Raw genomic sequence first — 25,632 nt, 5'->3', positions numbered from 1 at the left:
TTCAGAATATTTAATGGTTAGATTTTGAGGGTCTTTTCCTTCAGTGAATTTCCTGGCTATGAGACTAGTATACTGCTATCAAGAATCTAGACCAGTGTTTCCCAAACTCCAGTCCTCATGGACCCCCACAAGTCATGTTTTTAGGATATTCTATAGTATCACCTGTGGCAATGTCTGAGGCTCTGACAATAATTACATCACTTGTGCAATACTGAGGAAATCCTGAAAACATGACCTGTGGGGGTCCATGAGGACTGGTGTTTGGGAAACCCTGATCTAGACTAAGGATATATGCAGATGGAGGTGTCATGTTGCGTGACTACCTGAAAAACTCTGGCAAGATGCTGTAGTTTTGCCACAATTTGGCAAACAATGCTGTATTGTGCAATAGTTTTGCTACAACTGTGATTTAAAAAAAGCAACATGACTATAAAGTCTAAATCAGGGGCATTGCAAGGGTCTTAAAATAACAGGGTCATTAGCCCAAGGCATATGTTGTACCCCATTTCCCCCCCAAAAAAATCTGCTTCTCCGGCTCTAAGTGAACATAAACTGTCCCCACTACCAACTGGGGGACAACTCCATCAATAAATTAGCAGGTGAGGCTGTTCCCTGCTGCTTCGCAGAATTTCGCTTTGACATGTTAAAAGTTTTTTAAAAAGTGCTGTTACTCATACATTCAGAAAATAAAAATATCCTTTACTAGATAGAACTCATCTATAAAAAACCAAAATCTTTCGTTTCTAAATCCATGCTGCTTTATTTTAGTGTTCGTTTAGAGTTGACAAAGTTACAAAAGTGTTACTTTATATAACCAGTTATCAACACAGGTAAGAAAATATTGTTAGAAGTTGATTGGTGCAATGCTTCCTGCCAAAGCCATGTCATTTCTCCATGCTTGTATCCCAAGGAAACTTCACATGGACGTCTTGCATTTCCTTCTTGTAAATCTTGTCAAAAAATTCATTTTGAGCCACAGTAAAATGGTTCTTCCAATCGCCAACTATTCCTGCGAGGAATCAAAAGTGACAAAATTTAGGCGATCATCAAGAGATTTGTGACGTGCACCTAGTAAAACCGTCACATTTTTTCCCCACTCGCAGCAGAACAAAGATAAACTCTCAGTTGTCATTTGCAGTTCTAGCTTTTGTTTTTTGTAATACTGGACACATTACGGAAGATACTTGGGTTCCACAATAATTAACATGTTTGAACAATCAGCAATAAATACCAACTAATCAGCCATAATGTTAAAGCCACTGACAGGTGACGAGGAGAACATAATTATCTCATAATGATAAATATCAAGGGGAGGGATACATTAAAGGGGTTGTCTCGAGGAAGCAGTGAAATTTTTTTTTTTGCCCAGTCCCCCTAATTAAGCATACATTACTAATCACCCATGTAAATGACTTTTCTAGCTGGTTTGTACTTACAGTTCCAGCGTTTCAGCAACTTATAAAAAGTTTCCCCAAGATGGCCGCCGGTTCTTTTCCCGTCGCTTGCTGTAGCCCGACGTGCGCGCTCCTGAGACGCTACCAGCTGTGTCTCCCTGACAACCAGACGCCCCGCAGCCGCCGACCGGACCCCGGGATTGAACGCGGCCGACCAGTCACCCACCGCCAGGCAGCAGGTAACCGGCGCTAGGCCCCGGGGCCACAGCGATAGCCTCCGGGGCCACAGCGGTAGCCTCCGGGGCCACAGCGGCAGTCCGTCACCCATCACTTACCTGGGCGGCGCGGCTGGGCGGCTCTGCTGGGCGGCTCAAGTTTCTGCACCTTCCTCTAAGAGAGGATGGTAGCAGAATGGCCGCTCCAGCGCGCTCCCGAGAAGATACAGCTCATCTGCGCAGAAGAGCTGTAGCGGCGAGCACACTGAAGCGGCTTGTGCTCAGAGCAGAAGACCGGACTGCGCAAGCGCGTCTAAAAAAGCAAGCCGCCAGCGAATTTAGACGGAACCATGGAGACGAGGACGCTAGCAACGGAGCATGTAAGTGAATAACTTCTGTATGGCTCATATTTAATGCACGATGTATATTACAAAGTGCATTAATATGGCCATACAGAAGTGTATAACCCCACTTGATTTCGCGAGACAACCCCTTTAAAGAGTTCTCAGAGTATTTTTAAGCTGCCCATGTTAAAAAATAAATAAACTAGCGTATCCTAGGTCTGCGCAGTTCCAGCACCGAACCTCTGTTCTGCTTAGTAGCAGTTTGCTTACAGGCTGCACTCGGCCACTTGACGGGACATCACAGGCTGCAGCAGCCAATCACAGACCTCAGTGGATGACTACTGAGTCTCTGACCAGCTGCTGCAGCCTGTGAGGTTTCATTCGCAAGCTGACAGTGTAACTTGCAAATAGACCCGGTGGGGTGAATGAAGAAGCAGCGCTGGAGCTGTGGGGACCAGAGACTGGTGAATATAGGCTAGTTTATTTATTTAGCATGGGTGGTTTAACATAAAGAATTTATCTTGGAAAAGTCATTTAAGAAGCAAGTGAACAGTCAGATCTTGGGTTGATGTGTTAAAAGCAGGAAAAATGGGCTAGTGTAATGATCTAAGCAACTTTAACAAAGGCCAAAATATGAAGACCAGATGACTAGGTCTGAATCAAAGTGCTAACGACCACTTGTACGTCAGTCCGTGTGTGCAGTGTGAGTTCCATGCAGAGCCTGACAGCACCTGTGATCTTAGTCACTGGCTCTTAGTTCCACCCTCAATCACCTGACAGTGATGCCATCACAGATTCTTTATCCTCCTTGTGGACTGAATGAGGGATTATGGGCGGACTACATCACCCACAAACCCCCACAGCCTCAGTTGCTATGGATACACCAGTACTCAGTCTGGCAGTTTGTATCTAATTCTGAGACAGCTGCACACCTGTGTGAAGACCCCAATAAATGATACCTCACAAATGTCCACATACATAGTTGGCGGTGCATATTGACCAACAACATTGATGCATAGTCCTTTACCGCTATCTTCACATCTCCTGAATGTGATATCATGTCATCTCAAGTGCTAATGCCGCCAACACCAGTCCAGCCTTCATCTAATCATCAACCGTTGTCCAGTGTTGGCACAAACTGTTGCTGTCATGCAACATGTCACCACAGAGGGTTCAACGCCGCCGTGAAGCTAATGCAATTTACATACACAGCGATAAGCCACAATGTTACCTCAGTCACCACCTAAAGTTTGTAAATCTTGTGCAGCTGGTATACGAAAGGCTCAAGCAAACATGTCACATCAGCGAGCTGCTGAAGTTCGTAAATCACGTGCAGCTCATATGTGAAAAAAACGTAGCAGAGCTGTGTGGCACCACCAGAAACACTGGTACTATATAATTTTCTAATTATTACTAGTATCTACAAAACGACAGGTCTTTCGGGGTGTTCCTACCAAAAGTGGTCCAAGAAAGAACAGCCGCTTAACTGGTGCCAGGGTTCTGAATGTCCAAGCCATGGGGAGCAAAGGCTAGCCTGTCCAATCCAATCCCACAGAAGAGCTGCTGTTGCACAAACTGCTACAAAAGTTACTGATTATTATAGAATGGAGAAGCAGCGACGGGGGAAAGCAAGGCTCTTTATGGACATAGGTCTTTGCCCTCAATGCACATTAAAGTTCAGCCACAGTTTCGGACAGCATGTGGATACAGGAAAGGGTTATAGGCACATTTCAGAAACCTAATTCCCCCTACTGATCCAGAGGGCCGTTTATATAAAAATAAAAAATTGTACAATAGACGAGCCAATCTGTCCTGAAAGGGAAAACTTTTCTTCCTGAACTGGTAATAAGATTGATCAACTTTTACAACAAAATTCTATAGATTTACGTAAGCGTCTATCTTGTTTTGCTCTGAGACATCATCTAAGCCTTTTTTGAAGCCATCACCTGTAACTGCTGTGACCAGCTCCAGAGTTGGCTAATCCACAGTTCTTATGGTAAAGAAGTCTTGTCGTTATTGGAGAGTGAACCTTCATTTCTCCAGGAGTGCCCCCTTATCTCTTGAGGGGATTTTACATGGAATAGCTTTTCTCGATATCGATGGGCCATACTTAAATGACACAAACTTGATAGTTACACACAGTATTGTGGCACAGAGCTTGACTTAGCAATAGCAACAGAACTAGTAAAGCTTGCAAGGTACATTCTGCAAGCAGTTGCCACCAGTTACAATCACAGTCTCTGTTCATGTTCCCGTGTACTCACAGTGCAACAGGCACAGTCTCTTGGCACCTACCACAGTAGGCATACATTCTCAGGCCCACCCTACAGTACAATTCACTGCAGGCAGTCACAGGGCTTAGCAGCATGGCAGGGTCACAGAGAGGTATGTGGTCCTTTCTGCCCTAGTACTGAGTCAGATCACTCATTTGTAGGTGAGTGAAACCTAGGTTTCCTTCTGCCATGGTTCAGGATCTGGCCATGCACTTACACGCAGATGTTTCTTCCCACCATACTGGTGACACAAATAATTGGGGAATCTGGTTTTCTGCTTTCTCTCAGTAGGGTCAGCACAGGATGCATGCTGGGAGTAGTCTGTAGCCACTCGCAGGAATCGGAACCCCCTCTCTATCCGGAATTCTTGCTCTAGCACAGCAGGTCCATGCGTGGCCATGGGTTCTCAACCACCCCATCAGATCTCAGGTTCACTACTCATCTCAGAAGTCTAGCTTCAACCACGGATCCTTCTCACTGCTAACCAATTCAATGCCGTTACATCTTAGTTCAGCACGCTCTTCCCTCACACTTTCTGACCATCACTTTTTAATTGCCAGTCTGCAAGGTAAAATGGCTTTCCGACGTAAGCAGTACATACATGCTTACTTCACATTGCGGTATATTGTTTTTACCTTTTCTCATAAATGGGCTTTTCCCATGGTCCATGAATTCAGAAGAGACGAGAGTGAAATTAGCCATACTGTTCTCTTTCATATTCGCAAAAGAAACATTTTCAGCCACGGAATCCACAGCTTTGTCATCTAAGTCCTTTCCAAGAAATTTGCAAATCTTTATCACGCTTCCTCTCAGGTCCTGTAGCAGATTAGGACAGAGTAAAAGGCATGATTTAGCTTTATATTAGGGGTGTTCTTAAAAGTATTTGAAAGGTCTGCTTTTGGATTGTCTTTATATCCAAGTTACTTCCTTCAGTGCCGAGCTATGTTCTAACACCACTGTTGTTCGAATTATCTAATGGAAGTCTAGGCTTATCTGAAAGCTTCATCAGAAGTTCATACTACAACTCTGTTTCAAATCCATTCTTTGCTCTGCTTCTTTAGATTGGCTGCTACGTATAAACACGAGCCCACCACAGACTCTCCAGGAAGTAGATCCATCAGCATTTTTATTAAAATAAGGACAGAATGATTGCAAACTACAAACAAAATAACCATTAAAAAAAAATAAAAATCAGAATTATTAGGTAAGTGCAAAGGATATACCGAGAGCCTGAAAAGGGGATGTAGTAGACATCATGATTAATATAAAATGTCTATTGATTTATATAAACCCAAATGTATTTTGTTGTTGTAATGACTTTTAACTCTGGAGTTTGATCGACACACAATCTAATCATAGTATTTAGTAGACAATGGGATGGTGAAGGATGTCTGATCTAATGTTGACTAAGTACATAGAAATTGCACAAGAAACCTCTAAGAGTTAAGGGCTATAGTGTTATGTGTATATCCTGTGTGTTTACTTAGCCCCCTTCCACTCTTCAAACACAAGCTAGTTGACAAATCATTTGTCAACTACACAGAATTCCTTAAGGCTGTCTGCATGCTAAAGAATACAAAGTCCATACCTTGGCGGACGTGAGGACGGGAGGGTAGGGAGGCGGGAGACTCTGTATAATCTAGCGAATGAGAATCTTATATGTTACTGATGTAATCTGTTGCACGCCCATTGAAGGGCGGTTGTCATGTGTTATAATAAAAAGCCTGAGCCTCTACACATTGTAGAGACTCTCCCGGTCTTAGACCAGCATTTGTGTCTGATTCTGGTCGATGTGTGCACACGATACTCAATTCGGAAAGCGACAAAATACCCCAAAGCCTGCTGGAGAAATCATATTCCAGATCAGTGGCGTCCCTGGGTGGGCCGAGTTAAGAGATTTTGATTTCTTTCATTCTGGAAAAATACAGAGATCGGCGGATGGCACGCAGAACTCAGGGGCCCGAAAATCTACAGAACACGGTAAGATTGCTTTATGTAAATCTACCGATGTGATCTGGGTTCTGACTGCTTTTCTGCCTGTTCCTGATCCAGAGTGATAAATCAATGAAAGGCAGGTAATATAGTTCTTTCTTACTCGGAAAAGACCACCGTTTTAACCTGCTTAAGGGGTATTTTGTATGCTGTGTCTGTTATGTCTGAGACGGTTAAAAATTGTGTATACAAGACCAAGAGATAAATTCTGTGAGGGTTAATGTGTCGGGAGGGCGGACTCGGCTGTTTAAGTCTGAGGGAACACGCCAGTGACACGTGCTCCTAGGTAAAACTAGTGTGAGGTTAGGAAGATTTATGATACGTATACTTAACTTTATGATTGAGCGTGTTATGTTCTCATATGTGGAAAGGTATATACGTATGAAGTATAGTCGTGCTTTGTGACGGCTGATTTCTCCAGAATATTATTGAGGTTTTGGTCATTGAAAATAATCGTCAGTCTCTGTGTATAGCTAAATGTCCTGTCTAGGACGTGTACAGGAAGTGCTCTTCGGGATTGCTAGTATACCTTGGGTTGATATAAAGGTGGATGAGATATATATATATATATATATATATATATATATATACCTTGAGCCGTTGTGGGTATTCTCCAGTAATCCCGTCTGTCTGGTATTATAGAAAGAATGTGCAGTGTTTATTGTTGGGGGGAGGGCTGCTGATAAGAGTGAGCTGAAAGCTTTTTCCAATTAACCCTTTCTGTTTACTTTGTCGTTCCCTGTGTTTTGTAGAATTAATGTGCATTATAATTCTGAGTGGGAAAGAGGTTATATGGAAAGGATTTGAAGAAAGCAGATTTTACAAGAGAAACAGTACTGTGTGCAGAAACTTTGAATAGAATAGAATAAGCAGGTAGCATAGAGTTGAGCAAAGTGAGCAAGGACAAAGGTCATAGAGCTTGTGATTTGGTTACTGAACAATGGGAAAGGATCAGGAAAAGTTGCAGAAAGAAATGCCAGGTTATAGACAGATAAGATAGATTGTAGAAAGTTTTCAGAAGATGAGCAGGAAGCCTAGCAGAAAGAAATGTGTTTTTAGATTGCTAGAAGGAGGTATAATGTAGTTAAGAGATTGAAGAGGGGAAAGCATGTAGGGGGGGTATGTGTATTGCTTATGAACAATGTAATGTCTTTGTGTTGACTACAGCCCCTCCCTGTAATGGCGGCCGTGCTTGCAATGTTTACAATCCAACATAGTGTGACTCTGCAGAAAATGTAGTGAGGCCTGCCCCCACCCTGAAGTTACTTCCCCCCATGTGCTCACTTTCAGGGTGTGTGATGTTACTTCCGGTCCCTCCCCATCCGGGACAGGACCTGGCCCTGCCCCTTCCTCCTCCAGCGGCCATCTTGCCTCACCTGGAAGTGCTGCTACTCAGCAGCCATTTTGCCTCACCTGGGAGTGCTGCTGCCCCTGGCCCCGCCCGTTCCTCCGGCAGCCATTTTGCCTCACTTGGGAGATTTGTAGCCCCGCCCCTTTCTGCCTCTGGCGGCCATTTTGCTGCATTTGGGAGGCCTATATTCCCCAATGCCACTGTATCCAGTGCTAACATCATGATTGTCTGAAGTAAGGTTTTGTTTGACCAGACTTTGTTACACTCCAAGATGTGGCCACTTTGGATGTGTGATAAGTTCAGGGAAACAAACCTTTGTGGAGATGCAGCTTGGGACATAGTAGATGACTAAGCTGGTTTATAGTGCATGGAAGATTGGAGTTGATGCATGGGGGACAGAGGCCAGGAATACATGACAGGGGACGCTCTCTCATGTTCCCAGGGGCTCTGTTTTCCACTGCCCGCTTCTCCAATGGATGCTCAGACAGATGATGTTATGGAAGGCTCCTACAGATGGAATAATTTCCCTATAGTCACCCAGCAAACTTTTTCATGCAATTTGGTGAAGTAATTTTACTTTTTATGTGAAGAAAGAGGGACTGAATTGCCCAGAGTAGGATGTTAATTCATCCGTATTCTTTAGTTTTTCTTTAAGTCTTTTGTATATTCTAGTGTCAGTTTACACTGAAGCTATAATTATATTCCGACAGGAGAGTAAAAGCTAAACGCTGGCCATACCCTGAAATACTATTACACTGGGTGACGTAAAATTTTACTTGTGTTGCGCCCCCTTGTGTTAAAAAATGCTAACTGCGACCTGAAATAAAAAAAAAATTTTTTAAGGAGATTTTCGCTCAGACTTCGCTGCATACAATGTCACCTTGACCTACAAAGTGCTTGTTTTTGTGCCTCTTGGTTTACTAGTTTGAACGCAATGACTCTTTTTCCATTGAGTATTGCGGTTCAAAAGGGGGGAGGCATAGGGGATCTGGGTCATAGATGATCTAGGTGTTGTAGATCAGCTATTGGGTTTGAAAAAAAAATAAATAAATGATTTTGTGCTACAAGATTCCGAGCCATGTGAAATAGAACATCAGAACGATTATTTAGTACTAATTCAGTAAGAAACTGCAGATATGCAAACAGTTATCAGAACCTCTGTTGATAATGCATATGTTGAGCTTTTTGCAGATGGTACCAGGGTGAGGACTGATGACTCCACATCGGATATGCAGTGGTCACACAACAAGATGTCCTAGAAGCAGGAGCTCTGCCTCCGCATGTCACAGTACAATAAGCGGAATGGAAGGCCCTCACTGAGGCGTGTAGAGTGGCGAGAGGTAAGACCGGCAATCCTTTACACTGACTCCTGGTATGCATTTGGCATAGCTCATGATTACGGCCCAATATGGAAGGCCAGACAGTTTTTACCTCAGCAGGACAACCAATTGAGAATGGTGCAACGGTACAGAGTCGCATGGAGGCCCTACTTCTACCTGACAAAGTTGAGAGTTCGCACCGATTCCTACACTGGAGAGACGACACCCTCGCTGACAGCGCAGCAAAGGCAGCGGCCCTCAAGCCGTGGAAGAAAGAAGAAAGATACTGACAGCATGAGTCAGTGGTAAAAAAAACTTTGGACATTGACAAAAATTTGGACTTTGATATGCTAAAGACTTTTACAGTTACCAGCCAGCAAGGAAGGAAAAAATAAATGGACTAATATGGGAGCAGCAGAAACAGGACAGCGTGTGGTGAACGGTCAACAGCACTTGCCCACCACAGTTCCTGTATCCCATGATGGCCCAGCTGATGGACGGAAAGACCCACCTAGTAAAGCAGTAATGACGACGACGCTTGAAAGAGGTTGGGCGACTTCTGGGTTCTCTGTAGCTGCTGCATCATTTGTCCAGTTTAGCATGATCTATGCCATGGGTAAGTCAGGGCAGAAGTAAATTTGCCACATCACACTTGCCGGGACCACTCTACCCATTTCAGGGATTGCAAATTGACTACGTTCAGCTCCCACTTGTTGGGAAGTATGACTACGTGCTTGTTGTTGTTGATGTCTTTGCAGGTTGGAGGCCGACCCTGTTACCAAGGTAAACAAGTAGGTAACCGCAAAGAAGCTCATGAACGAGGTAAACTGTGAATATGGGGTACCAGAGGTGATTCAGAGTCAGACAGAGGTATAAACTTCGCAGGTGAATGTAACATGTCATGTCTGCTCTGGGTGTATCCCAGGCCTTTTACATACTCTACCATCTTTAGAGTAGTGGAAAGGTGGAGAGACGTAGTGGCACGCTAAAAAGTAAGATACTTAAAAAAATGACGCCACTTTGGAAAGACTGTCCTCCAATAGCCTTATACAGTGTTAGATATGAACCCAGGGGGGATTATACATTGTCTCCCTACGAGATTGTTTGGGCTAGCCCCAAGGCTAGGTCGTTACTATCCTCAGTGGTTACAATTACAATCTGATGTGTTGACTGAGTATGTGATTTCCGTTGTTAAAGAACTAACCAAAGCCTATGCACAGGTGTTCTCTTCCAGACTCAGAGGCAGACACTGGGACACATATCTTGCAGCCTGGGGATTGGGTGTGCGTCAAGAAGTTCCCCAGGAAGCACCCTCCTGAGCCCCGATTTGATGGCCCCTACCAGGTGCTTCTGACTACTGCCACAGCTGTGAAACTAGCCGAAAGACTTACATGGATCCACGCTTCATACTGTAAGAAAGCTTCAGATCCGGGAGACCAGTCTTAGTTGTGCCAAAGACGTTACTCTGGTTAGGGCTAGTGAGAGAGGAGGGTGGCAACTGGAATCCTTAGTCGGAAGAATATGGGGGTATGGTTACCTTCTAGTATAACTCGTTCAATGCTCAAGTAGCTGCATATTCCTTCGACTATTGTACTGTGGTCCCGTGTCTAGGCGCAAGATCCCACCGCAGGCCAGATTTAGCTCAGTCCAGCTGGTTATATGACTTATATACCCGGGGAATACAATATGTTTGTGCCACTGATAACGTCTGGGGAGAAGACTGCCGTTATTGGGGATTAGTGGGATGGAACGCAGGAACAGACTAGTCCTATAAACCGAGAAGTGCCTTAAATAAGAAAAATAAGAGCGGGAAATCCCTAATTAGTCGTATAACCCTCCTTGAGAATAATAAGGACAGCAGGTATTGGAAGGCTGAACTTAGTATGCTGCTTGGTTTTAATGCGGTTGTTACACTAACCATGGGAGATCCAAGCCCGGGGGACGGGGAGACTTATAGTCTGGGGACATACCGGTACGGGAGGACAGATCCCTTAGGGAAGTTTAAAATAAGGGGTATGGTAGATGCAGCCGAATGGAAGCCTTCACTTAGTCCCGTGCCCATAATTAACCCCCTCCGCCGTAAGATAAAGACCTTGACGAACATGATGATCATAGCCGACCCTACCTTTTGAGGACACCTTGACAGTAGCGACTGGCTACTCTGACCAGAATCTCTGGTTGGAGTTGATGAGGTACAATGCTAACAGGAGCAACAAGTCTAACTGTTGCGTGTGCGGTAGTGCCCGACTACACTCGGGGATGGTCCCCCTAAATCTCCCTGTAGATGCTGAAGAGTGGTTTATTAGTCTCTTCACGAACATTTCCGCTAATTTCACTGTCCGTGAGAAATGGAAGAAGGAATACTCTATAACTACTTAAGTGTTTGCACCGGAGAGAGTATTACTGACTACCCTGGAAACTACACCTGCCAGGCAAATAGGCAGGGTGGAGGGAGATTTTTGGGGAACTCACCAACGGGTATTGCTCCTCCTACAGTATGATAGGAGGGGAATAGATGCAGAATCAGGTCCAGTCCTTAGGAGACGTTTACTGGCTTTGTGGAGACATGAGGTAGAGGACCCGCCTGGAGGGTAATTGGACAGGGGAGTGTGCCTTAGTAAAGCCCTTATGCTCCTCCACATCCTGTCAGACACCAACGTTTCCCTTGTTTGAAAAAGATGAAGAGCCAGTTCCGATAATGCCAAACACATACGCTACCAAAGAAAAAGGAGAAATGTACTAGTACTGTGCCTGCCCCGATCTCCTAAGATGGATTGTCAGTGGAATTCCCATTTGCCTAGGGATAGTGCAGAAGACCTTAGGTTCCGGCGAGGGCACACCCTGTGGGGTGTTAACTTGTACAGATAGAGGGTATGGATGCCCGGAAATGAGCCCAGGGAATCCATGGCCTCCCTCTGAGGTAAGGTAGGGATCCCCCCCCCTCCTAGGAGTAGGGACTTACGGGCAGTGGGAAAGCCCTGACGCAAGGGTGAGGCGACTTGGACGTGTTCACCATTAGGACTATCTCCAGGAGGGACATTGGTGTGGGTGAAGATTAGGGAGTCCCACACCGTGCGTACCTGTGCACGCTACTAGTATTGTAACATTATGCTAGAGCGAGAAGAGAGACCCCTGGTGGTAGTTTTGATCTACACGTATACATTGACGTCATAGGATAGCCAAGGGGGGTACCTGACAAGTTTTAAAAATTAGAGACCAAGTTAAAACTAGATTCGAGTCCATTTTCCTGATCATTATGGTAAATAAACGTTGACTGGATTAATTATGTTTATTATAATTAGCAGTGGTTTATAAATTATACTAGAGACGCCTTATAGGGACTAGTCGACCAATAGGACCTACCTCGACTATGACTTTTTTTAAAAATAGAATGGCCTTAGAGACGACTTTAGCTAAAAAGGGGAGTGTCTGAAAGATGATAGGGGAGACTTGTCATACCTACATCCTAGACGACACGTGACCCGCGGGTAAAGACGCAGTTGCTATTAAGAAGCTGACCACACTAACTAAAAAGAGCTAACTTTTGGGACCAGCACTCGCCATGGATGAGCGGGTGGTAAAGGATCCTGGCACAGACGGGCGTCGCTGTTGTATGTGAACTGATGGTTACCTTTTCTGTTCTAGTCTGCTGTGTTATTCCCTGTGTCAGAGAGACCTGTGAAACTGATGCTGGAAAAGCCGCTCCCACCATGAGTTTGCTGGATGCATCCCCAGAAGGAGTGGACAAGTCCTACACCCCCTTGAAGACCCTAAAACGAACCTTCAACGCGCTCCAGTTATAGGCTCACGCGCAGATGATTGTGGAATTACTAGGGAAAGTTAGAGAATAGACATTTCAAGGGGGGATTGTAGTAGACATCATGATTAATATAAAATGTCTATTGATTTATATAAACCCAAATGTATTTTGTTGTTGTAATGACTTTTAACTCTGGAGTTTGATCGACACACAATCTAATCATAGTATTTAGTAGACAATGGGATGGTGAAGGATGTCTGATCTAATGTTGACTAAGTACATAGAAATTGCACAAGAAACCTCTAAGAGTTAAGGGCTATAGTGTTATGTGTATATCCTGTGTGTTTACTTAGCCCCCTTCCACTCTTCAAACACAAGCTAGTTGACAAATCATTTGTCAACTACACAGAATTCCTTAAGGCTGTCTGCATGCTAAAGAATACAAAGTCCATACCTTGGCGGACGTGAGGACGGGAGGGTAGGGAGGCGGGAGACTCTGTATAATCTAGCGAATGAGAATCTTATATGTTACTGATGTAATCTGTTGCACGCCCATTGAAGGGCGGTTGTCATGTGTTATAATAAAAAGCCTGAGCCTCTACACATTGTAGAGACTCTCCCGGTCTTAGACCAGCATTTGTGTCTGATTCTGGTCGATGTGTGCACACGATACTCAATTCGGAAAGCGACAAAATACCCCAAAGCCTGCTGGAGAAATCATATTCCAGATCAGGGATTCCTGAGTTTCTTTAAACCCTTGGCACAAACATACAGATATTTATGTTGGAAGACGCCAAGTAGTGTATAGAGGTGGCTCAGGAGTTAAAGTCACTTCATACACAGCAGATATCAGCTGTATATGAAAGCTGACACTCTGCTGTAGCAGCTGTGGTTGGAGACAACTCCAATCCCAGCCTTTTACCCCTTAGATGCCTTGGTTATTAGCAACTGCGGCATCTAAGGCCTTTTTCACAGGCATTTGCAGCTAAAACTTTGGAAGCTAAGAAAAAAAAAAAAAAAAGCAATACTTACCTAGCAGTCACCGTCCAGGTCCTTCCCGCTGCTCTCCGATGCTTCTGCAGACTTCCCATGCAGTTGTCAGAGCATCTATTCTTGGTAATGGGGATTGAAAACCCTACCTCCATCAAGAGATTGCTCTGATTGGCTGAGCCAGCGCTCGAGAACCAATCAGAGCCAGCGCTCGTGTTACAGATTTCGGAATGGCTTTTATACCAGACTGGGTGACTGGCAGCTGACCCCAGCAGACAGGAGTACCTGCAGGGGGGTGACTGACCCTAAGCTAAGCAGGGAGATGGAAAGGGCCCTGCGTACAAGCAGGGTAATCGCCCCAATAAGGGTGGCCCCATGCTGGTACCTAGGGCCTGACTAGCCCTGACAGAAAACAGGGATGAAGTACTAAAACAGAGAAACAAAGACACAGCACAGAACTGACATACTACAGAGACGAGAATAAAGCACAGACAGAAAGGAAATGGACACACATACAGATAGAGGACACAAGGCAAAGGTACAAATGCGATATGCAAATAAAGGTCAGAATAGATTTAACAGTCCAGAGACAGAAGACCTAGTAGTGGCGTACCCAGAGGAAAGACCAATACTAAGGCAACCAGGAAGTGCATCAGCCCAGCTTACATAGGAAAGTGATTGTCCATTAATCCCACAGCTGAGCTGAGAGGCGGAGGACTGGTTAACCCTCTCAGTGCTGGATGGACCGCAAGAGGGTGGAAGACATGAGTAGCAGACCTTACAGCTCAATGAACCAATCACAGCCATTCAATAATTTTTTAAGTAGTACCAAAAAAAAACTATGTAAATTTGGTATTGTCCTGATTGTACTAACTCATGTTATGTTATTTTTGTTGCAGTATGTATGCCATAAAACATAAACCCACTCCCTCCCAAAAGTGGCGTAATTTACTTTAAAAGTTTTTCAGTATATTATATGGTATATTAATTAGTGCCATTAAAAAGGCATCTCGGCCCACAAACAACAAACCTTCAAACCGCTGTGTCAATGGATAGATAAGAGTTACGATTTTTTGAGAGTGGGGAGGAAAAAATAAAAATGAAAAAAAGTTGCATCATTAAGGGGGTTACAGATTTACCTTCTGAAGATCCTCATAGGTGTTAAACATAAAGTTATCTTTTCCCTGCATTTCCATCCATCCCTTTACATGATTAAACCAAGATCCAAATGGAACTGCAACAGATGAGAATTGTGATAAATATATGTTCAGAATTAACACATTTTAAGGGCTTATTCAGACGACCGTATATCATCCGGGTATTCACGCCGGCCGATATACGGCGTCCCTCTCTGCAGGCGGAGGAGGCTGGAAGAGCCGGGAGCAGTGCTCTGAGCTCTCGCCCCCTCTCTGCCCCTTTGCACTACTTGCAGTGATGGGAGGCGGAGCGGGGGTGGGGCTAAGTTCTGGGAATTAGCTCCGCCCCATCCCACCTCCCCTCATTGCAAATAGTGCAGAGGGGCGGAGAGGGGTGGATAGGGGCGGAGAGGGGGTGGACAGGGGGCGGGAGCTCAGAGCACTGCTCCCGGCTCTTCCAGCCTCCTCCCCTGCAGAGAGGGACGCCGTATATCGGCCAGCGTGAATACGCGGGCGATATACGGTCGTCTGAATAAGCCCTAAGGCTTCATTAGTTTTAACCACTTACTGTCTCTGCATAAGAAGTCTTCAAGAAAATCATCCATATTTTCGGGATCTTTGAAGAAAACGCTCATTTTGGAAAAATAGTAAAGGGACACTGCAGTATCTTTAGGATCTCTGATTGTATATATGACCTAATTTTAAAAGCAAAAAAACGAACAATTAAAAATGTTTGTACAATTATGAAATACAGACAACAATATACTTTATGATAAGATTATACATTCTATCAGCTAGACAGCTAATCTAATAAACCCTAAAGTGGTTGTCTGAGTTGTACCATCTCTGGACAACCCCTTCCCCATATACTAACAAACTATCATATACTCACTTCTCCCGCTATGGTTCTTGGTAACCCCTCTAGTCTCTGTTGGCAGCTGCAGACCTGATCAGTTCACGGGACATCACAAAGGCTGCAGCCAAAAACAGAGCTTAGCGATGGGTCAGGCAACCCCTTTAAAGCCACACTCCTGTTTCGGTACAAAATTCTGTCCGGCGACCGGAGAAGGATATATTACATGCAGTTCTTCTCTGCCCTCCTCAGAGTCATCATTCCCATTTTCGTCCATCCAACATGACTGATGCAGGCTTCAGATTACTTATCCCTACACTGCATCGGTAATGGTAGGCTACTTAGCACTCTACCTGCTCTCCGATTGGCCTAACATGATCAGCAATGGCCAGAGTGTGCATTAACCCTTTCCAATCCACTGACGTCTTCCAACATTCTGATTGAAGCATGTACAGCCCCAATGTCGGAAGACATCCGGCAGGGTATTCTTACTGTATATTGCCGGCCGCTCAGTTGTCGGGGCCCCTTTGGCATGTCACATACTAAAGTACTGGCTCTAGCCAGCAGATGGTGCCATTGTATAATGGCAGAAAGTAAGCCCCCTAGGAAACTCTGAAACCAAAATTGGATTGCAAAGGGTTAATAGTTAGAAAATTGCTACAGCCAGTTTTGAGTGGTGGCAGAGAAGAATAACTGCAGGTAATATACCTTCTCCCCCTCTTGTCTCAGGGCAGACTTTTCTCCCAAAACCAGACAGTTGCTTTAAATTCTGACTAAGGCCAGTTTCACACGGCGGAGAATTCTAACCCAAGTTTTGAGCCTTGCGAGAATCACAAAGCTTGCATGAATATCAACTCCGTTCTTATGAATGGAGTCATATGCATTAGCGATGTTTTCCCTTAGGGCGCCCACCCACTGGCGTTTTTTTACCTGCGTTTTGCGTTTTTCCTGCACAGGCATAGAGATAACATGTGTTCCTGTCCACTGGCATTTTTTTGCGTTGCGTTTGCGTTTTTAACATAGGAACTGTCAGTTGCATATGTGTCCTTATTTTTCTCCTAATGCACCCATGAATGTCAATGGAAATTAACGGAAAAATCGCGGAAAACGCCGCAAAAACGCAGCGAAAAACGCGCGGAAAAAAATCGCAGAAACCGCGGCGAAAACGCTGCGTTTTTTTCCCGCGGAAAACGCAAACGCCAGTGGGTGGGCGCCCTTACTGCGATGCAGTGAGGGGGAAAAAAATTGCGGCATATTCTATTGTTTCGTGTTTCACATCAGCCATTGATTTCAATGCGACTTTAAATACATCACTTGGCTCTCGTTTGTAAGTGTGATGCGAGGTTTCCCATTGAAATCAATCGGAAACACTTCCGATCCGTCAGCTCACGTGAAACTCTCACAAGAGGATCGGAATTTCACAGAAGGCATGCAAGGCAATTTTATCTGAAAATTGCCTTGCATCTGCAGGTAAAACACTGGTTGTTGAGTGTGATATCGGGCTGAATTTCTCGGCTCGATATCGCGCTCGTCCGTGTGTAGGTAGCCTTACAATGAGGACATGCTTTCCCTCCACAGGGAGAATTTCATACAAAAGATTATCAAAACTAAATATACTTACCCTGCAGAAGAGAAGACTAGCATATTTATATAAGGGTGCATTCACACGAGCGTATATCAGCTCGGTTTTCACGCCGAGCCGATATACGTCGTCTTCATCTGCAGGGAGGGGGGGGGGGGGGGGAGCCAGGAGCAGGAACTGAGCTCCCGCCCCCTCTCTGCCTCCTCTCCGCCCCTCTGCACTATTTGCAATGAAAGGAGGCGTGAAAACCGAGCCGATATACGTTCGTGTGAATGCACCCTCAATATGTAAAATGACCCCTACAAAAGGCAATGTGACAAGTTTTTGTGGATCCCACAGAGAACACAAGGTCACTGTGTATGGTTAAACAACGGTACAAAAACGGGACTGTTGCCAGCAATGAGAGCAGAGCTTAGATGTGCCCAAGTTCATTCTTTAGATAAAACCCGCAGCTCCTTTGTGATGATCATTACAACAGTACACTGGTGACTATCTTGGTGTATACTTATGCTTTTTATTATGCATTGACACAATGATTGTATTGTTATATACAAGGTTGTTACAAATGATCTTCCAGATTTGAAACACACATAACTTCTATTTAATGACATTCAGATACATAATATCAAGTTGTGCTGCTGGGACCTGTTGTTCTATGGGTTTCCAGGAGCACACCTTCACAGGTGTGGAATAATTGTGCTGGCTGGGTGTGATTTTCTCCAGCCAGCCAATCTCCACTGGTCTGCTGCAAATATATAACAGTCCCTCTGCAAGAGGAAGCTGGTATCCCTTCACTCTAGGGTTTGGTTTTCGTGTGCGTGCGTAGGTGGGAACAGTGTCATGTTCAGCGTCTGTGCAGGTGGCCAGACATGTTCAGTGTATGTGTGTGAACAGGGATGTGTTCTATGGGTCTGCACAGGTGGCCAGACATAAGGTATGAACAGTCCTGTTCTGTGATGCATGCTATCCCTAGTATAAGAGTGTGAACTGCTTCCTTTCCTGCTTTGGTTCATTTTCCACCCTGGGCAGTTAGGTCCATAGGTTCCAGCGTGGGGCCGTCCTTATCGGTACAATTGCCCTGCTTGCAGGCAGGAGTCATGTCGAAGATGTCTCTCGTTAGAGTAGGGACTAGCGAAACAATAAGGATTCGTGACATAGGCTCACAGGTTTAAGTGTCTTGGCCAAGACACAAACTAATACCTCGTACATTCTATAGCTATTTCATCTGGCTATGTGTGGATGTATGCTGGTGAGTGTTTTGAGCATTTGTCACCATTTTTATGTCTGTCTGTGAGTCCCATTTGCAGTTCACGATAAGGACATGTGACACATGAATTTGATATGAATAGAAACTCAGAGTTTTGTTGCACAACATCAAAAATGTTATCCACAACAGAGCTGTTTAATGTGATCCCCCTTTGTCACTTGACACACATTGATCCTGTTGTCAAATTCCTGCCATACACGTTGTAGCATATCACAAATGACTGACCCAATGATGGTTTCCTCATGGAAAAAGGGTACACTTTCCTACAGGTTACTGTGTTATACACATTCACCTTGGTGGAGTCGCGCATAAGTGACGTGTGTTTTCCCTCCCCCAGAATCTGACATTGCGTTGTGGTGTCCGAAAGCTGGAAGGCTTCTTTATAACTGAACACTCAAGATTCCATAACACCAGTAGTCTCCATTAGAGTTTGCATAGTCTCGCAGAAAGTACGTTGCCACGCTGTATCAACCGGTATCAGGGCCTGTAACAACTGCAATTAGTAGGGATAACATTGCAAACATTTGCGAAGAATCTTCCGCACATGTGGCTGCAGGATGTCCAATTCTCTACTTGCTCTGATGATGGATTTCTGAAGACTATGTGTGAAACTTGCAAACACGTGCCACTGTTTCTCCGTTTAGTGGTAGTTGGCCGGATAATTTTTGCTTACAGATGCAACTTTTTTTCCTAAAAAATTGGAGTACTGCTTACGAATTGTGTGACCGCTGGGTGGATCTTCACCAAACTTTGTTAGAAAATGACGCTACACAGGTAAAAGTGGTAAACCCGAAAATCAAGGACGCTCTCCTGTCTTCATTGGTAGCCATTTTGTCTCATATCTTCCTAGCAAAGACTACAGCAGAATAACTTTTTTTTTGGGGGGGGGGTGGGGGCCTCATTCAGGTCCTTAGTTTAAATCTGACCAAAGACAACATCTGCATGTTTGCATGCACTCTCCATGTTTTGGGGGTTTCTACTGGGTACTCAGATTTCCTCGTGCACACCATAAAAAAAAGATTGTGTAAAATAGAAAAAAAACAGTAATATTCCCCTTTCCACTCCACCCAATGCTGCCATTCCGGGAAGTGACTGTAGGCTTGTGCCATTCCTAACTGACATGACAGTTTGGACCAGTGATTCCCAATTGGGGTGCCGCTGCACCCTTGCGAGCTGTGAGAACCCACCAGGGATCCGCCGGTGCCCAGCAGTCAAAATACATACCATCAGTGTGGATCTTGACTCAAAACCCACTATACTTCTGCAGTGGATTTCAGAAGATACCATGGTCCCTCTTTTGTGGTCTTGGCGCCTTCTTAACAGTACACTTGGCGACCTCTAGAGAGCAAAGCAGCACTTGTCAGGTGATGGGGAAGTAGCCAGCAGCACTGTGCTCACTAGAAGCCACCAGATGTCTGGAATATTGGAGATTAAATCAGATATAGTGATATGCCATGCCTCCTGATCACCACCCTTCTTTTGCAAGGGGTGCCCCTCTGTAAATTTTTTTCCCATGGGTGCGCCAAAGCTGAAACGGTTGGAACACTGGTTTAGCCAATCACTGGTCTCAGAAGACATCTGTACATGAATCGCACCTGACCACTACATTCGCTTCTGGGCAGGGCCAAAGCAGTGGAGCTGGACAGGGGAGGATATTGGGAAAGGGAGTATTGATTTTCTTCTATTTGTACACCACTAGCTGCAGCCTGTAGTTTTTTTAAATATTGGAAAACTCCTTTAATTTAGAGGTTAGCCCCAATGGGGACAGGGACCTATGTAAGTGATGACAATCTCTGTACAACGCTACGGAATAATGAAATATTAATGAATAAAGTAAAAACAAACATGATTTTGACACAGACTTTACATTACTATAGCATTAGAAAATGTTATTTGCTGGTTTGTTTGCATTAATTTACCTTGGCCTTAGAACCTTCAAATGATTTCATAAAATAGTGCTTGGGCAAGTGGCTGCTTATAAGACGTGGATGTTCCTCTGTTAGTTCTAGCTTTCGAGCAATACCCACTGTTTCAATCCAAGGTGCTCTATCCCAGTTTGGTACAGTCTTGTTCCATGTTGGGTCTCCATTCTTTAGAATAAGGCTTAAAATTTCAATCATCCATGAAGTACCTAACAATTGTTAATAATGGCAAAAGAAAAGAAGAATATTCAAAACACTTGACATTTCCCCTATAGCTCCAACTATGCTAAAATAACAAAATCAGCTACACTTGCCCATCATTTGCCATGGCAATCCAGGGCTGCAGCCCCGAGGTCCTCCCGATGTGTGTTGTGAAAGATGATGTCACTAGATATCACCTAACTGCTCAAGCGAATCAGAGGCCATAGTGGTAAAGTGCCACTCTCCTGGCATCACTGCTCAGATATTGGCAACCTTGATGCTACGAGAATAGCATTTAACTGCTGCAGCCTCTGATTACCTGCAACAGTCAGGCAATGTTAAGTGACATCATCACACACCAAGAGGACCGCGGCATTGGGAGATCGCGGCACCTGCCCCACCGATGGCTTCTGCCACTGGTTGCTGCTCTTTCTTCACTGCTGCGTCACTCTTTTGTAGCGCAGCTCTTAATCCTCTCATATCAGACACTGGCTACGCCCACAAAAATCCCAAACATTCAGGTATGGCAGCAGCCGGCAAAGGAGCTTCTTCTCACTGCTGTAGGCGCTTTACTTACTGGCGTTGACAATGTGAGTTTTTAGTGCACATTTCAATCAAACTGGGTGAATCCATCTGGCGGCCTCACTCAGAAGGGTCATTATACTACAAAACATAACTGTACAATGAGACACTTCCTGCTCTCTCTTGGGGTTTGGCCTACAAAATCAACTCAGAATAGGTAAGAACTGCTGTTACCTTATTTAGCCTAAGACAGTTAGAAGGAGTGCACGACCAAGGGGATGTTTTCCCTGTAAGTGGGGCTTCTATGCATGCCCAAGTAAGAGAAGAAAAAATTGTGAAATGAAAAAATAAAAAAAGACAATGTGAATGACCCCCAGAGGTCATCTATGACATCTTAGATGACATAGAGGTTGAAAAATTAGTTACAAAAATCAGTTAAAAAAATACAGAATAAAAAATATATAAATAATGACCCATGGTTGATGCCAACCAAAACGGTCTCCATATGATTCTTGTAATCTGAGACTATACAAATTACCGTATATACTCGGGTACTAGCTGACCCGAGTATAAGCCGAGACAATAAGTTTTACCACAAAAAACTGGGAAAACTTATTGACGCGAGTATAAGCCTAGCTATTAGAGATGAGCGAACGTACTCGTCCGAGCTTGATACTCGTTCGAGTATTAGCGTGTTCGAGATGCTCGATACTCGTAACGAGTACCACGCGATGTTCGGGTTACTTTCACTTTCATCTCTGAGACGTTAGCGCGCTTTTCTGCCCAATTGAAAGACAGGGAAGGCATTACAACTTCCCCCTGCGACGTTCAAGCCCTATACCACCCCCCTGCAGTGAGTGGCTGGCGAGATCAGGTGTCACACGAGTATATAAATCGGCCCCTCCCGCGGCTCGCCACAGATGCGCTCTGACATAGTTGAGGGAAAGTGCTGCTGCTGGTGCTGCTGTTATAGGGAGAGTGTTAGGAGTATTTTAGGCTTCAAGAACCCCAACGGTCCTTCTTAGGGCCACATCTAACCGTGTGCAGTGCTGTGGAGGCTGCTTTGTGCAGCGTTGCACATGTTTTTTTTTTGGTATATCGGCCGTGCAGAGCATTGCGCCCTGCAGTAATACTCCAGGAACAGAAGTGCGGAGGCAGGGACAGAAGACATATTCATTGAATATAGGCAGTGGGCCTTTTCTAAAAAATATTGGGCAAAAAATCTATTTGGCCTGCCTGTGACTGTGCTCAGTGTTCTGGGTCTGTCTGTGCTGGGTGTAGTAGTTCTACAAAATCATACGCAGCCAGCTAAGTGTTACAGCAGGCTTGCGCCAAATTATTTCCTGGCTCTGTCTGGGCTGTGAAATCACTGCTGTATTGCAGTCCACAGTGCAACACTCTGCAGTTCTGTGACATACTCCAGGGACAGAAGACATATTCATTGAATATAGGCAGTGGGCCTTTTCTAAAAAATATTGGGCAAAAAATCTATTTGGCCTGCCTGTGACTGTGCTCAGTGTTCTGGGTCTGTCTGTGCTGGATGTAGTAGTTCTACAAAATCATACGCAGCCAGCTAAGTGTTACAGCAGGCTTGCGCCAAATTATTTCCTGGCGTTCCGTAAGCAAAGTCAGCCTCCAACCACAGGCTAATAAGCGGCACATTTAATTACAGCGTTCTGTTTCTGCATTACTGGTAATACAGCATGCTGAGGGGTAGGGGTAGGCCTAGAGGACATGGACGCGGCCGAGGACGCGGAGGCCCAAGTCAGGGTGTGGGCACAGGCCGAGCCAGTGCAGTGGCCAGGGGTAGAGGCAGGGCCAGACCGAATAATCCACCAACTGTTTCCCAAAGCGCCCCCTCGCGCCATGCCACCCTGCAGAGGTCAAGGTGCTCTACGGTGTGGCAGTTTTTCACAGAGACGCCTGACGACCGACGAACAGTGGTGTGCAACCTTTGTCGCGCCAAGATCAGCTTGGGAGGCACCACCACCAGCATGCGCAGGCATATGATGGCCAAGCACCCCACAAGGTGGGACGAAGGCCGTTCACCGCCTCCGGTTTGCACCACTGCCTCTCCCCCTGTGCCCCAACCTGCCACTGAGATCCAACCCCCCTCTCAGGGCACAGACACTACGGTCTCCTGGCCTGCACCCACACCCTCACCTCCGCTGTCCTCGGCCCCATCTAGCAATGTCTCTCAGCGCAGCGTCCAGACGTCGCTAGCGCCACTGTTTGAGCGCGAGCGCAAGTACGCCGCCACGCACCCGCACGCTCAAGCGTTAAACGTGCACATTGCCAAATTGATCAGCCTGGAGATGCTGCCTTATAGGCTTGTGGAAACGGAGGCTTTCAAAAGCATGATGGCGGCGGCGGCCCCGCGCTACTCGGTTCCCAGTTGCCACTACTTTTCCCGATGTGCCGTCCCAGCCCTGCACAACCACGTCTCCCGCAACATTGTACGTGCCCTCACCAACGCGGTTACTGCCAAGGTCAGTAACTACAGACACGTGGACAAGCACAGGCGGGCAGGGCCACTATATCTCCCTGACGGCACATTGGGTGAATTTAGTGGAGGCTGGGACAGAGTCAGAGCCTGGGACCGCTCACGTCCTACCCACCCCTCGAATTGCGTGCCCCAGCTCGGTGGTGTATGCTTCCTCCACTAAACCACCCTCCTCCTCCTACGCAACCTCTGTCTCGCAATCAAGATGTGTCAGCAGCAGCACGTCGCCAGCAGTCGGTGTCGCGCGGCATGGCAGCTCAGCGGTGGGCAAGCGTCAGCAGGCCGTGCTGAAGCTACTCAGCTTAGGAGATAAGAGGCCCACGGCCCACAAACTGCTGCAGGGTCTGACAGAGCAGACCGACCGCTGGCTTGCGCCGCTGAGCCTCCAACCGGGCATGGTCGTGTGTGACAACGGCCGTAACCTGGTGGCGGCTCTGCAGCTCGGCAGCCTCACGCACGTGCCATGCCTGGCCCATGTCTTTAATTTGGTGGTTCAGCACTTTCTGAAAAGCTACCCACGCTTGTCATACCTGCTCGGAAAGGTGCGCCAGCTCTGCGCACATTTCCGCAAGTCCCACACGCACGCTGCCACCCTGCGGACCCTGCAACATCGGTTTAATCTGCCAGTGCACCGACTGCTGTGCGACGTGCCCACAGTGGAACTCTACGCTCCACATGTTGGCCAGGCTCTATGAGCAGCGTAGAGCTATTGCGGAATACCAACTCCAACATGGGCGGCGTAGTGGGAGTCAGCCTCCTCAATTATTTACAGAAGAGTGGGCCTGGTTGGCAGCCATCTGCCAGGTCCTTGGAAACTTTGAGGAGTCTACCCAGATGCTGAGCGGGGATGCTGCAATCATTAGCGTCACCATTCCTCTGCTATGCCTCTTGAGAAGTTTCCTGCAAAGCATAAAGGCAGACGCTTTGCAATCGGAAACGGAGGCGGGGGAAGACAGTATGTCGCTGGATAGTCAGAGCACCCTCATGTCTATATCTCAGCGCGTTGAGGAGGAGGGGGAGGAGCATGAGGAGGAGGGGGAAGAGACAGCTTCGCCCACTGCTGAGGGTACAGATGCAGTTTGCCTGTCATCCTTTCAGCGTGTATGGCCAGAGGAGGAGGAGGAGGAGGAGGATCCTGAAAGTGATCTTCCTAGTGACGACAGCCATGTGTTGCGTACGGGTACCCTGGCACACATGGCTGACTTCATGTTAGGATGCCTTTCTCGTGACCCTCGCATTACACACATTCTGGCCACTACGGATTACTGGGTGTACACACTGCTCGACCCACGGTATAAGGAGAGCCTTTCCACTCTCATTCCCGAAGAGGAAAGGGGTTCGAGAATGATGCTATACCACAGGGCGCTGGTGGACAAACTGATGGTAAACTTCCCATCCGACAGCGCTAGTGGCCGAAGGCGCATTTCCGCGGCCCAGGTAGCAGGGGAGGAGCAGAGATCAGGCAGCATGTACAGCGCAGGCAGGGGAACATTCTCCAAGGCCTTTGCCAGCTTTATGGCTCCCCAGCAAGACTGTGTCACCGGTCCCCAGTCAAGGCTGAGTTGGCGGGAGCACTGTAAAAGGATGGTGAGGGAGTACGTAGCCGATCGCACGACCGTCCTCCGTGACGCCTCTGCCCCCTACAACTACTGGGTGTCGAAGCTGGACACGTGGCCTGAACTCGCGCTGTATGCCCTGGAGGTGCTTGCTTGTCCTGCGGCTAGCGTCTTGTCAGAGAGTGTGTTTAGTGTGGCTGGGGGAATCATCACGGATAAGCGTACTCACCTGTCAACTGACAGTGCCGACAGGCTTGCACTCATGAAGATGAACAAAGCCTGGATTTCCCCAGACTTCTCTTCTCCACCAGCGGACAGCAGCGATACCTAAACAATACGTAGGCTGCACCCGCGGATAGAAGCATCGTTCTCTATCACCATCCAAAACGGGGACCTTTTTGCTTCATCTATCTGTGTATAATATTCCTTCTCGTCCGCCTGCTCCTCCTCCT

The 25,632-nt window shown here is 46.1% G+C and overlaps 1 protein-coding gene across 3 annotated transcripts in view; it reads right to left on the bottom strand.

Annotated features, from left to right (window-relative positions):
* Window positions 1-744: 744 nt before the first annotated feature.
* SULT2B1 (sulfotransferase family 2B member 1) overlaps window positions 745-25,632 on the bottom strand; it is an 87,421-nt gene continuing 62,533 nt past the window's right edge. For all 3 annotated transcript variants that reach the window (XM_066607711.1, XM_066607712.1, XM_066607710.1), the window contains 5 exons: window positions 20,396-20,607; window positions 15,343-15,469; window positions 14,778-14,872; window positions 4,862-5,042; window positions 745-1,009 (listed from right to left, as the gene is read on the bottom strand). In XM_066607711.1, the coding sequence (XP_066463808.1) occupies window positions 885-1,009; window positions 4,862-5,042; window positions 14,778-14,872; window positions 15,343-15,469; window positions 20,396-20,607 (740 nt within the window). In that variant the 3' untranslated portion in view covers window positions 745-884. The remainder of the gene's footprint in view (window positions 1,010-4,861; window positions 5,043-14,777; window positions 14,873-15,342; window positions 15,470-20,395; window positions 20,608-25,632) is intronic.

The sequence above is a fragment of the Eleutherodactylus coqui genome, chromosome 6 (assembly GCF_035609145.1).
Source record: "Eleutherodactylus coqui strain aEleCoq1 chromosome 6, aEleCoq1.hap1, whole genome shotgun sequence".
Taxonomy (NCBI): domain Eukaryota; kingdom Metazoa; phylum Chordata; class Amphibia; order Anura; family Eleutherodactylidae; genus Eleutherodactylus; species Eleutherodactylus coqui.
The sequence above is the reverse complement of the archived record's forward strand: the minus strand, read 5'-3'. Positions and strand labels throughout refer to the sequence as shown.